This window comes from Pichia membranifaciens, assembly GCF_001661235.1.
Source record: "Pichia membranifaciens NRRL Y-2026 unplaced genomic scaffold PICMEscaffold_5, whole genome shotgun sequence".
Classification (NCBI taxonomy): Eukaryota; Fungi; Ascomycota; class Pichiomycetes; order Pichiales; family Pichiaceae; genus Pichia; species Pichia membranifaciens.
Window position 1 is genome coordinate 280,756 of NW_017566986.1, and position 12,376 is coordinate 293,131.

At 40.9% G+C, this 12,376-nt stretch overlaps 6 protein-coding genes across 6 annotated transcripts; 3 read left to right on the forward strand and 3 right to left on the reverse strand.

The window, feature by feature from the left end:
• Positions 1–66: 66 nt before the first annotated feature.
• PICMEDRAFT_157994 (hypothetical protein) lies at positions 67–1,484 on the reverse strand. Its single transcript, XM_019160973.1, has 2 exons — positions 1,126–1,484; positions 67–1,049 (listed from the first exon to the last, which is right to left on the reverse strand). The coding sequence occupies exons 1-2, from the start codon at positions 1,378–1,380 to the stop codon at positions 144–146; spliced, it is 1,161 nt and encodes a 386-aa protein (XP_019016101.1). The 5' UTR covers positions 1,381–1,484; the 3' UTR covers positions 67–143.
• On the reverse strand, positions 1,432–2,766 carry PICMEDRAFT_17492 (hypothetical protein). Its single transcript, XM_019161622.1, has one exon. It carries the CDS (start codon positions 2,678–2,680, stop codon positions 1,589–1,591), a length of 1,092 nt encoding a protein of 363 aa, XP_019016102.1. The 5' UTR covers positions 2,681–2,766; the 3' UTR covers positions 1,432–1,588.
• Positions 2,767–3,009: 243 nt separating this feature from the next.
• On the forward strand, positions 3,010–5,616 carry PICMEDRAFT_35481 (hypothetical protein; the record flags this gene model as incomplete). Its single annotated transcript, XM_019162948.1, has 2 exons — positions 3,010–3,553; positions 3,599–5,616. The coding sequence occupies 2 exons, from the start codon at positions 3,010–3,012 to the stop codon at positions 5,614–5,616; spliced, it is 2,562 nt and encodes an 853-aa protein (XP_019016103.1).
• A 96-nt stretch (positions 5,617–5,712) lies between these two features.
• On the reverse strand, positions 5,713–6,225 carry PICMEDRAFT_73791 (hypothetical protein; the record flags this gene model as incomplete). Its single annotated transcript, XM_019164588.1, has 1 exon — positions 5,713–6,225. One exon carries the CDS (start codon positions 6,223–6,225, stop codon positions 5,713–5,715), a length of 513 nt encoding a protein of 170 aa, XP_019016104.1.
• Positions 6,226–6,475: 250 nt separating this feature from the next.
• On the forward strand, positions 6,476–8,745 carry PICMEDRAFT_17494 (hypothetical protein). The gene has a single exon (XM_019161623.1). The coding sequence runs from the start codon at positions 6,549–6,551 to the stop codon at positions 8,361–8,363; it is 1,815 nt and encodes a 604-aa protein (XP_019016105.1). The 5' UTR covers positions 6,476–6,548; the 3' UTR covers positions 8,364–8,745.
• A 268-nt stretch (positions 8,746–9,013) lies between these two features.
• On the forward strand, positions 9,014–12,362 carry PICMEDRAFT_17495 (hypothetical protein). Its single transcript, XM_019161624.1, has one exon. It carries the CDS (start codon positions 9,303–9,305, stop codon positions 12,261–12,263), a length of 2,961 nt encoding a protein of 986 aa, XP_019016106.1. The 5' UTR covers positions 9,014–9,302; the 3' UTR covers positions 12,264–12,362.
• The last annotated feature ends 14 nt before the right edge of the window (positions 12,363–12,376 follow it).

Consider the following 12,376-nt stretch of genomic DNA (forward strand, 5'->3'; position numbering starts at 1 on the left):
CTCATATTCGATTCAGCTGACAAGGCAACGCATTAAATTCAAACACAAAACTAATAATAATAATAGTAATAATAATAATAATAATAATAATATCAGTATATAATATCAACCAGAAATTTCTATACATACAAAATCTTTTCTTCTTACTGAAACGCTATTTCATTCTCCCTCAAAATTCTCTTCTGTAACTTTTTAATCAATTTATCCTTCTTAATCCAACGATTTTCTAAATACTTCTCTAGCTTATTTCTCTTCAATGGAACTCTGCTCAGGAATTTACCAGCAACATTGACTAGTATAACTGTCTCAACATTCCAATCTCGTAGTCCAAGAATATTCAACAACGAAGGGGGATCAAAGCTAATGATCTCCCCCGTTGTTTTGTTTCTATTGTAGTAAAGTAAAGTAACATCGTAGAGACGAGTAAAGTTCGTCTTGTACAATCCTCCGATCGCATTCGCAAATCCTCCAAATCTCGGATACAACACATGTTCAAAAATCGGCAAATAATGCTTTTCACCTGATATATTCTGCATTCTCAAGTCCTTTTCCGTAAACATATTCACTTCGGGGAAAAGCGTTAACCACTGAGTTATATTAGATGACGACTCAAGGAAATTCTGGAAAACTGTTACTAAAGTCTCTCCGTCCATTTCCCAGTTTTCATCTGCTTGTGAAATGTGTGTAAAATAATCAATTGTAGGGATACCCCAAATCTCAAACCACGTGAAGAACTTGTTTTTCGGAATAAGCAGTGTGGACAAGTCTTTGGCGAAAAAAGGCTCTTCGTTGTTTAAAATTTTGAACTTAATCTTGCTTCCTTTCTTCACCTCTTTCTTTTCTTCTTTTGGTGGAGCCTTTTTGTCAGACGTTTCTTCGTCAGAATCACTGAAAATATTTAATCTCTCCAATTCTGCGTCGTTCACTGCTCTGCGGGTGAGATACGGGAACACTATATGATCCACAATTGACTGGTGGTTACTCACAATCAATGCGTTTTCATCCTCTACATGATCTCCGATAATGTTTACTTTCACTCCATTTACCTCCTAGAGATTTCAATTAGATTGTTAGTATTTCTGACAACTATTGTTACTGTTGCTTTACTGTTAACGGGAAACTTACCAAGAAATAAATGCACAATGTCCAGAAACCTGATGAAAAATACACCTCAAAGATATTCCTTGTAGAAGGCATCATAATTTTAAAGGCGCATGATATGTACGACAAAAAATTGTAGCATATCCAATACAATGCTAGAACCATAATAAAGCTCACGGCTCTAGAAAATTTGAAGCAATTAACTAGGGTGGGCGATTCTAAAACCGTTTTAATTTCATCCTTGCCTAAATGCGTGAAGATCTCACCACGCAAAGTCATGGCGGTGGGTATTCAGAAGATAAATTTTTGGTTATAAAACTAGAAAAAGTCCAACAAAAAGAGTTAAACGTTTTAGCTTGTTAGAAAACGAAAATCAAGATGCCTTGAAGAGGCAAAGGAAAACAAAACAAACCTACTGCTATTAGAAAAAAAAAGTGTCCACGGAGAAAAAACACGGCGGTGTAAACTCAACTCCGAGAAGAGATGCTCAAAATTTGAGAATGACTTTACCTTGAGCCGAACAAGATGCTACTCTGTCGAATGCCTCCTTGAATCCAGTGTAGGCGTCGTACTGGGAGTCAAAGAAAATTTCCAGCTTCTTTTCTTTCCATAGCTTGGCAATAGCTGAACCATATTCAGCATCCCGGGAAGTTCTCACTGGGGCGTACGCATATTTCGAAAATCCAAACGAGGTTTTGAAACCGCTACTGATTCTCTTCCAGCTAGGTAAAAGGTTGGAAAGCTTGACATCGCTATAGTCAAGCAAATAAGAGCCAGTAACTTGCGCAAAAACACCCTGTTCAGTTGCTGGTTTGAGCAAAGAATCAAAATGATCCATGACGCTCTCGTCTCTCACACAATCAACAATGAGATCAAACTTGCCATGAGACTTCACAAAGCCCAAAAGCTGATCGTACTTGAACTGCTCGCCCTTAGTGTAGTCTACAGTTAATGTGGCTCCGCTCTTCTCGGTTTTCTCTGTTGACTTGGACGAACAGGTAGCAACAACGTTGGCGGCTTCGAAATAATGACGAGCAAACTGGACTGAAAAGCAACCAACAGCTGTGCCTGCACCTAAAACCAGAACATTCTTATCTTTCAAATTTCCAGAGTACTTTTTCAAAGCTTGAAACGCTGTGTTGGATACACAAGGCAAAGAGGCGGCTTGTTCAAAGGACATGTTATCCGGGATCTTCTCGCAAACTAAAATTTTCTCAGGTTCAAAAATGACAAAGTTGGAACAAGATCCCTGTTTTGTCAACGTTAGCAGATCCCCATACACTTTATCGCCAACTTTGAGCGATGTCTTGTCCCCGGCTTTCACAACAATCCCAGAGAAATCCCCTCCAATGATTTTTTGTTTTGGCCCAAAATAGCTATTGCTGAATTGCTTCAAAATGGTATCCACCGGATTTAAAGAGGTTGCCTTCACCTGCACTAAAACTTCGGTTGGCTTCACAATCGTCTTCTCTTGAACAGGTAAATCCACTTCACTAACTTTTAAAGGGGATGAACCGTTTTCATAGGTAATAGCTGTTACCTTGAGTTTATTCTCAGTTATATCAAGCGTGTCTGACATTATTTTGCTGTCTGTTGGTCTTTTTCTGATATTTGTTATGGATAAAAGACTTGTCAATGGGCTTTTGAAGAAGGCAGTTGAGGTTCTTCGAAGCACTTAAACGTGATTTTGGAAGAAGCGGAGGATAGCAAGCGTAAAGGCTGCAGTGGATGCTAGACAAAAAAAAATATTTTTTATTTTTTTATTTTTTGCAATTTTTTACAATTCTTTTTTTTTTTTCAACCTTACTTAGTATTCTATTTCAACACTGTCTTCGGTATAATTATCATTTTACAAACTGTTCAGGTCAAGTAGTTTCCAAACTGACATAATTACCAAAGCAACGGAAAATGTCTCGTGTTATTGTCAAAGGATTGCCCACCTATTATACGGAAGAAAAACTAAGAGACCATTTTTCAAAGAAAGGGTACGTTACTGATGTCAAGTTAAAACGTAAAAATAATGGTGAATCTAGAAGGTTTGCGTTCATTGGTTATAAGGATATTGCAGACGCAGAGAATGCTGTTAAGTTCTTTAATGGTTCGTTTATAGACACTTCGAAAATTATAGTGGAGTTGGCTAAGTCGTTCAGCGATCCTAACGTTCCTGTGTCTTGGAAAGAGAGGAGAAAGGAAAGAGATGAATTATTACAAAGAACAGAAGAAAGATTACAGCAGATGGAAGAAGCTGCAAATAGAAGAAAAGCAAAGAAACAGAAAAAGGTAAACCATTTGAACGACAAAATAGAAAACAATTCAAACTTGAAAGAGTTTGTTGAAGCCATGAAGCCAGCAGCTCAATCTAGGTCATGGGCGAACGATGAAGTGGTGAATACTGAAGGAGCACCAACAAATGAAAAATTGGAAGAAGCATTAGGCCTGACAAAGAATGGCAGTTCAAAGGTAGAGAAAATTAAACCTCAAATTGCTACTTACAAAGGTGATGATAGTGACGATGAGTATGATGATAACTTAGTTTCAGGCAAGACGAAAACAAAGGACGATAATGTAAACGAAAATAGTGAAGAGAAGATGATTTCGTTAAATGATATGGTTTCTGACGAGAAGGATGATGAAACTAATGAGCCAAATGGCAAAGATGAAAACATGGATGACCTTGATTGGTTCAAAAGTAAAAGAAAGCGAATCATTGATACCCAAGAAGGAGATGAAGCAAAGAATGTTGAACCATTGAATGTAAGCCAGTCACAAACTCCCTCTGGAATAGAAAATGGGAAGACTGAAGTTGAAGCAGTGGCTTCTGGTGAAGACGAAGAGGAGGAAGACGAAGAAAAGGAAGAAACTGTGAGAGAGCTTTCATTGGAAGAGAGAAACATCGATAGAATTCTGGTTACTGGTAGATTATTTTTGCGTAATATCCTATACTCTTCAACAGAAGACGATTTTCGAAAATTGTTTGAACCGTTTGGTGCTCTCAAAGAGGTGCATGTTGCTATTGACACGAGAACGGGAAAGTCTAAGGGTTTTGCCTATATTCAATTTGAAACTGCCAAAGATGCTGTGAAGGCTTATATAGAATTAGACAAGCAAATTTATCAAGGTAGATTGTTACATATTTTGCCTGGTGAAGTCAAGAAGGAGCACAAGTTAGACGAGTTTGAACTTAAGAACATGCCTTTGAAAAAGCAGAAGCTTCTGAAGAGAAAATTTGAAGCTTCAAAACAAGAATTTAGCTGGAACTCGTTGTATATGAACACGGATGCCGTTTTGGACAGCGTAGCATCTGAATTGGGTATCTCCAAAAATGAGTTGATTGACCCCACAAACTCGAGTTCTGCAGTGAAGCAAGCCTTGGCGGAAGCCCATGTTATTGGTGACGTCCGTTCATACTTTGAGAAGAAAAATGTTGACTTGACTAAATTCAGTGAAAAGGAGAGAGATGACAAGGTGATTTTGGTGAAAAATTTCCAATTCGGTACCACCAAAGAAGAGATCGGTGAACTTTTTGCCGCATATGGAGAGCTCAACAGAATACTTATGCCGCCCGCTGGAACGATAGCCATTGTTGAATTCAGAGATGCTCCTAATGCCAGAGCTGCATTTAGCAAGTTGTCGTTTAGACGGTTGGGTAAATCGATTTTATATTTAGAAAAGGGTCCACAAGGTCTATTCACCAAGCAAGCAGATCAGTCAGACAAATTTCAAGTTGAAGAGAAAACTACTGAAACCAAACCGAATGCAAGTGATGTCCTGGAGAGTACCAAGAATGAAGATGTTGAAAATAACGAGGATAGCGGAGATGAAGATACTGGTCCAACTGTGTCTATTTTTGTTAAGAATTTGAATTTTTCTACAACCTCAGCTACATTATCCAACATTTTCAAGGCATACCCTGGTTTCCTTTTGGCTGTTGTCAAAACCAAACCAGACCCAAAGAACCCAGGCAAGACCCAAAGTATGGGTTTTGGATTTGCTGAGTTCAAAACCAAAGAGAATGCAAATGCTGCACTCAGAACTTTGGATGGTTTCACATTAGATGGACACAAATTACAGTTGAAAATCTCGAATAGAGTTGGTAATACTAACGAGATCTCCAACAGCAAGAAGAAGAAGGCTAAGAGTGGAAAGATTGTCGTCAAGAACTTACCGTTTGAGGCCACCCGTAAGGATGTGTTTGAGTTGTTCAGTTCTTTCGGTTCATTGAAATCCGTAAGGGTTCCTAAGAAGTTCGACAAATCGGCTAGGGGTTTTGCGTTTGTTGAGTTTGCTACTGCCAAGGAGGCTAGCAATGCTATGGATCAGTTGCAAGGTGTGCATTTACTCGGAAGGAGATTGGTATTAGATTTCGCAGAACAAGAAAGTGATGATGTGGAGGCCGAAATCGAGAAAATGACGAAAAAGACCAAGTCACAGGCCAAGAGTAGAGAACTGGCCGACTTAAGAGAAGGTAACTCAGGTAAAAGAAAGTTGGAATTGGAGGAGGAAGACGAGTACTGATGATGCAGATAATGCAGATAATGCGAGTGTTTTTAGCTGCTATGTACACATAAATCTTGACTAATAATAAAACATCTTATACGCTACATTCAAGAATCATTTATTTTTTTTCAGCAACCCTTCTTTAACCAAGAAGAACCTGTTCTGATGCTCTGATGCCAATGAAATCGGGTTCCACGAATTCTCCACCTCTCCCTTCGACATCATACCTTGAGTAGTTGAGATTCTTTCCATCAAATTTTCGAATGTCAAAGGTTGGACGCTTTGGTCGTCAACCAAACGAGCCGAATTCTGAGCTCCACGTTTCAGTTCGACATTGTGAAGTTTTCGTATGAAACTCAATTGTTCGGTTAACGAGTTGACAATAGTAGTTTTTTCCTCCTTAGAAAGGCTTTTACTCAACCCTGAGAGTTCAAGAAGACCATTTAACATATCTTCGGTGATTTCAACTGGCTCAGCCTCTTTATCCAGAAGATCAGACGTCGACCATGATGGTTTTGCAAAGATAGCATCCAATTCTTCGCTAGATTCTACTCTCTTACCCACGACAGAGCCTGTGGATATCCCCCTTATTTTTTGTAAGAAGCCTTTCGGCCCCCTTCTCACCATACACCTAAGCATATTTCTTTTAGTAACGGCTAGGTATTTGCTCTTTGGGCAAGGACTGACCGTTTCGTGCAGACCTGGAATCAATAGCAAACCATCTTCAAATGGTTGATACCGGAAATTTTAGTCGATCGGCCCTGGGGTTTCCCTTGATGTTTAAGGCGGTGCGATTTCTGTTTTTGAATCTTTTTTTTTAAGATATTTTTTTTCAGTTCAAAAAATTTTTCAGTTTATCAAGCACCTATATCTCTCTGCAGATTCTAAGATTTGATGGACCTGGAGTGTCAACAAATCCTATAGACTTTGTGAAGTAGCAAATAACAACAATGGGACCAATTAAAAGAAAAGGGGAGAGCGGTAACGCAAAGAACTTCATAACAAGAACCAGAGCAATCAGGAAACTACAAGTTTCCCTTGCCGACTTCCGGAGATTGTGCATTTTCAAGGGTATTTATCCGAGAGAACCCAGAAACAAGAAGAAGGCGAACAAAGGCTCCACTGCCCCGGTTACCTTCTACTATGCGAAGGACATCCAGTACTTGATGCATGAACCGATTTTACAGAAATTCAGAGAGCACAAAACTTTTGCTAAAAAGTTGACCAAAGCCTTGGGTAAAGGTGAGATTGGTGATGCCAAGAGACTCGAAGAAAACCGTCCTAAGTACAAGTTGGATCGTGTAATCAAGGAGAGGTATCCTTCTTTTTTGGACGCCTTGAGAGACATCGATGATGCTTTGAGCATGATGTTCCTTTTTACAAACATGCCTGCTACAAGTGCCGTTGGTGCCAAGATCACCAGTCAAGCCAACAAACTTACTAACCAGTGGTTAGCGTACGTTGCAAGAGAAAGAGCGTTGAAGAAAGTTTTTGTTTCCATCAAAGGTGTCTACTATTCCGCAGTTGTGAAAGGTCAAGAAGTTAGATGGCTTGTCCCATTCAAGTTTGCGCAAAATATCCCTTCCGACATCGATTTCAAGATCATGCACACATTTTTGGAATTTTACTCTACTCTATTGCATTTTGTTCTTTACAAACTATACACTGACTCCGAACTCACATACCCTCCGAAGATCAACGAAAACAGATTGAAAGGCATAGGCGGGTTATCAGTTTTCATTTTAGAAACCAACGAACAAAGATCATTGGCTTTGCCTAGTGAAGTCACCGGAGAGTCTTCCAAAAGCGCTAAAGAAACAAAGATTTCAGGTGAAGAAATGTCAAAGGCTTTTGCTGCGGACAAGAAGGAGGCGGCCTTAGAACAGGAGGAAGAAGAAGAAGAAAAGGAAGAAGACGAGAGAATTGAAAACGTTGAAAATACAGATTTGGATGAATTCAAAGACAACAGTAAGAACACTGGTGATATTTTAGCACAACCTTCTAAATACGCCAACCAGGTGTCAGAGCTGTTCAGCAAATTCGTTTTCTTTATTGGTCGAGAGGTTCCAGTCGATGTGCTAGAGTTTGTCATTTTATCCGCTGGTGGTAAAGTGGTCAGTGAAGCGGCCATCGATGAGTTAGAAAACTCCAAGGCCGTTGATTTGAGCTCAGTGACGCATCAAATTGTGGATAGACCTAAGATCTTGAAGAAAGTCCAAGGAAGAACATATATCCAACCGCAATGGGTATTCGACTGTGTCAACAAGAGCGCTTTACTAAACGTTTCAGACTATGCTCCAGGTGAAACCCTTCCACCACATCTTTCACCATGGGGAGATGCTGGAACATATGATCCTGAGGCCCCACTTGAAGAAGGCGAGGAGGAAGGCGAGGAGGAAGAAGACGCTGAAGACGCTGAAGACGCTGAAGACGCCGTGGACGCCGTGGACGCTGAAGATGCGGAAGAGGACGAAGAGCTCAGAGAGCAGAAAGAGTTGGAATTGGAGATGGCTGGTGTGAAATCATCTGTTGTATCCAAGGACCAGAAGAGCGGTAACAAGAGGAAGCATACCGAGGTGGCAGGCAAAGAAGACGAAGACGAGAAGAACTTGAAGATGATCATGATGAGCAACAAGCAACGTAAGTTGTACAAGAAGATGCAATATGGATTGAACAAGCAAGACGTCAGAAAGCTCGAGCTCGAGAAGAAGCGTAAGCTCCTTTCCAAGAAGAAGCAAGAGCTTTCCAAACTCACTCAAAAATAGAAGTGTGCATGTCTGTAATGCATTGCTCCGTTCTCTTTGTAAATGTACATATAGCTCTTTCTCTATATAGATTCAAACATATTTAGCCAACCAAACAAACCGCCACCGAGCCGCAATCTAGCCTACGCCATTGCCTACACCATTGAGGAAGAATGGCACCAGATGTGCAAATGGGCCTTGAGATCAAAATCAATGCAAACTGTGTTATCAGTTCAAGCCTGGAATCCATGGAGATCCTGGTCCAATCGGACCAGAGGGGGCAATCTCACCTCGCAGCTTCGGAAAAGGGATTCAATCCATTTCGTCCGCATGCTGGCTCCAACTGGCTGTGTCAGTCCCCATCACGGGACCTGTTCTATCAAACACGCAGCTGCATACTTGCAAGGCTATAGTGGAAAATTTTCGCCTCTACAGTGTGTCGCTAGGAGCCCCATAGTGTCTCACCGAATATACGCCTGCGGTGCGTATTCAAACATGTTCTCCCTCACCAGTGGCCATAAATGAGGAGATGAGGAAAATTGTTGAAGAATTTGGATGAGATTTAGGCAAACCCTGTATCATTGTTGCTTGTGTTGGGCCATTGAGACAGCCGTTCTGCAGGTTTCTACTTGGGGTATCACTGAAAACTTCACTGCTACTACCAGGACACCGGCAGAAAGGGGAATTGCTACTACAGGGGGTTTCATTTAGAGCTTTCGCCAGGTTATCCGCCCGTTTCAGACAAGTATTCCTATCTCTGGGTTCGATTGCAGGAACGTTTGAGTAGAGCAAAGAGAAAGAACTAGAAAGTTAGACAGGGGTACGCTGGTACATTTTACTAATCCCTGCATACAATCGTTTTATTTTTAGAGAGCAGGACACTGGAAATAATAGAGAGGCTAGATTTTAGAGCAAGGTGCATTATACATAGAATTGTGAGAAACCAGTTGCGCCCACAACATGGACACTTTCTCCAATACGAAACCTATAACGGAATCCATGGTAATTCCTTCGCAGGTGCTAGAAGATTTCCGCAACAATGGCCCTCACCATATGGAACGACAACATCTGGACGACAGTGTGTCAATGAAAGCGGCAATAAACGACGTCAGCCAGGTCAGTATGAGCCCGAATGCCGACAGTGCGCCGCCACACCTAGCCAGTGCTGAACAACACGATCAGAACACATTGAAGCTTCAAGCATACGCGCAGTTGCAATCGCAAAAACAGCCGCAGATGTCCACGTTGCAGTCTTCAACGACCTTACCACAACAGTTTTACAATGGCAGCTACCCACGTCATCAAAAGAAAGGGTCTCCTGCTAGCCAGGGGAAGCAAATGAACTTACAGGCTGAACTGCAGGACAGTTATGGGATTCTCCAACAACAGCATCCAAATATCAGTACTAATTCAAACCCCAATTTAAGCGTCCCTAGTAATGGAAATTTCCCTCATGTTCTGGGATCTCAGCTATCACATAATACTCTCGCACCACAACCAAATACACATGCACGCCCTCCTACCGAAGATGGAGCTCCCAATTCTGCGCTGACCCCTCAAGTTGCTGCTGCAATAATGGGTGATAGAGGGAACGTTTCACAGCGGCAAATGGCGCAACTACAGCAGCTTCAGGCAACATATGGTAGCTTGCAGACTCACTTGAGTATCAACAAGCAGAGCGAACCTGATGAATTGCAAAGCAGAAGATCGACTTCTGTGTCTTTCTCTCCGGGAAAAACACTTGGAGCAGTTGCTAAACTACAAAAGGAGAACACGCTATCGTCCAGCGATCGAGGAGTAGATAACTTCAGCTCCGTTCCAGCTTCTCTGGCTCCATCAATTACAGACATCAATGGGAAACAAACAGACATCGTTGGTTATAAGCCTCAAATGCAAAGCCATATGGCAACAACTTTGCAGGGAAACCAAAGGAAATTTTTTGTGAAACCACAAGGATTTTCTTCACAATCCTCACGTGTGACAACCCCATTTCAAGACTCCTTTGGACAAAACTCAGCGCAGCAAAGCTATTTCAATCCTCAAATTGTTGGCACGGGCCAGCCAGTATCCTCAAATGCAGTCGCCCCACAACAACAGCATCAATATCAAAATCGTCCACAACAGCATCAACAGCATCAACAGCATCAACAGCATCAACAGCATCAACCTCAACTGCAACCCCAATTGCCGCAACAGCACCATAGTCAGTTCAATCCCAATGGGCAATATATGTCATCTCAGCTCGAAAACGGAAACTATAAAGTTGCATCCAACGCCCAGCACCAACCACAACCACAACCACAATCTCAACAGCACCAACCACAAAGGCAACCACAATTTTCTGGGCAACCTTTTGTTCCCTCTTATTCCAATCACAATGTTAGGCCACAAGAACAACAAGGCTCACTTAGCGAAGAAGTGAGAAGAAATTTGTCCAACATATCCATTGTCAGGCTATTACGCTTCCATGACCTACTGACATGCCGTCACGAAAAACCCAACCTTCCCTATCTCCGACACGTTGTGGGGGAATTTTTTGCAGAGGATGCGACATACGATATCTGCCTAAAATATGGAAATGAGAACAGAAATTTCAGGATATCATATTCTTTGATTCCTTTGTTATACTATAAATATCTCGAAAATGTCCAGATGTTTGAACTAGCCCAAAAATTCTTGAGCTCGACCTTACTTCCAAATGGAAATACACTTATAGAAACAGACCATTTTTCTTTCAAATGCGTTTTTGAAGATGGTTCATATTGCAATCATTTTGGTTCGTTGAAAATTAGAGTAAATAGACACTTGATGTTTGAAAAAGTTGAACTGGTTACCGACTATAATGTTTATGGTTTGGAATTTGCAGCACTGGAAACATTCTTGGATAGTATCTCAGCTCAAGATAAGATAAGTACGCCCTTGAGCAGCCAAGTTAGATCACACTTCAAATGCATCTCTGATTTAACCAAATTCGGTATGGAAGAAGATTTGCTGAGATTGATGCAAATAAGTGATGTTATGACTCTCACGAAACCATTAATAAACTTTTACTTTGACTCCAAATTAAGCTCACCTTTAGAAGCACTTGAGACTTTCAATAAAATTAACTATCCAATGTTTCAAAAACTGAGTGCAGTAAATACCAAAGGCCAACCAGATAGTAGAGATACCTCCTCAGAGAACTCTGCTGCTAATACGGTTATTGGTCCGAATGTGGCGATGCTTGACTCGCAAAATGGCTTTGTGAGTCAAAGAAATTCACGTCCGAATCCGTTTCCAACAACTCTGAACTATAACGGATCTTCTATGCCTGCTCCAGCTAACGTAGTGCAGTTGTCTCAACAAAATGGACAAATCTCTGCGCAAATCAGGACACATCAAGAGAGTATTTCAAGCTCTCACACCCCTAAAACTGTTACCGTAGGGCCTATAATACCTAGCCAATTAAGTGAGAACCTGAGCCGCAGCATGCTCCCAAGTCCTGATACTAGTTATTCAGGTAAAAGCCCCTTCAACTTGACCAATATGGGCAATAATAATGGAAACGGGAATCATCACTCTGTTCCACTCAAGCAGTCGACAAGTGAAGGAAATACAATAAGCCAGGTTGTGAGCAGAAAAGCTGGAAAAAAGTTCAAACTGCAAGCACCTCCTGCTCCAAAAACATTGAAGAAAAGAAAGGCAAGCTCGGTGAGCAATGATGAAAGGAACTTAAAGGAGACATTCATCAAGAAAGAAGGTGAACCAAAAATTGACCACAAAGGTGGTGAGTCAAGTCTTAGCATACGTGGCATAAGGGAGGATAGTGAGATTATTGACATGAATAAACTAAACATGCGTACAAATGGAGAAAGCATGAACACATTCGATTCCAGCAATTCGAATAGTTTGGAATCTGAGCTGGGAAATGATATTAAATAGAAAAATGTGTTTGAGGTGGAACCCAAAAGTGAGGATAGAGGATTAGTTCACTTAAAAGACATTTAGTAATTCAGCTTTTTTTAAACTGTATAAGAACTGTATATTAATAATTA

Coding starts and splice junctions, on each gene's coding strand:
- PICMEDRAFT_17495 (XM_019161624.1), top strand. CDS start 9,303: ATGGACACTTTCTCCAATACGAAACCTATAACGGAATCCATGGTAATT.
- PICMEDRAFT_17492 (XM_019161622.1), bottom strand. CDS start 2,680: ATGTCAGACACGCTTGATATAACTGAGAATAAACTCAAGGTAACAGCT.
- PICMEDRAFT_157994 (XM_019160973.1), bottom strand. CDS start 1,380: ATGACTTTGCGTGGTGAGATCTTCACGCATTTAGGCAAGGATGAAATT. Junction 1,050..1,125: donor CATTGTGCATTTATTTCTTG/GTAAGTTTCCCG, acceptor TGAAATCTCTAG/GAGGTAAATGGAGTGAAAGT.
- PICMEDRAFT_17494 (XM_019161623.1), top strand. CDS start 6,549: ATGGGACCAATTAAAAGAAAAGGGGAGAGCGGTAACGCAAAGAACTTC.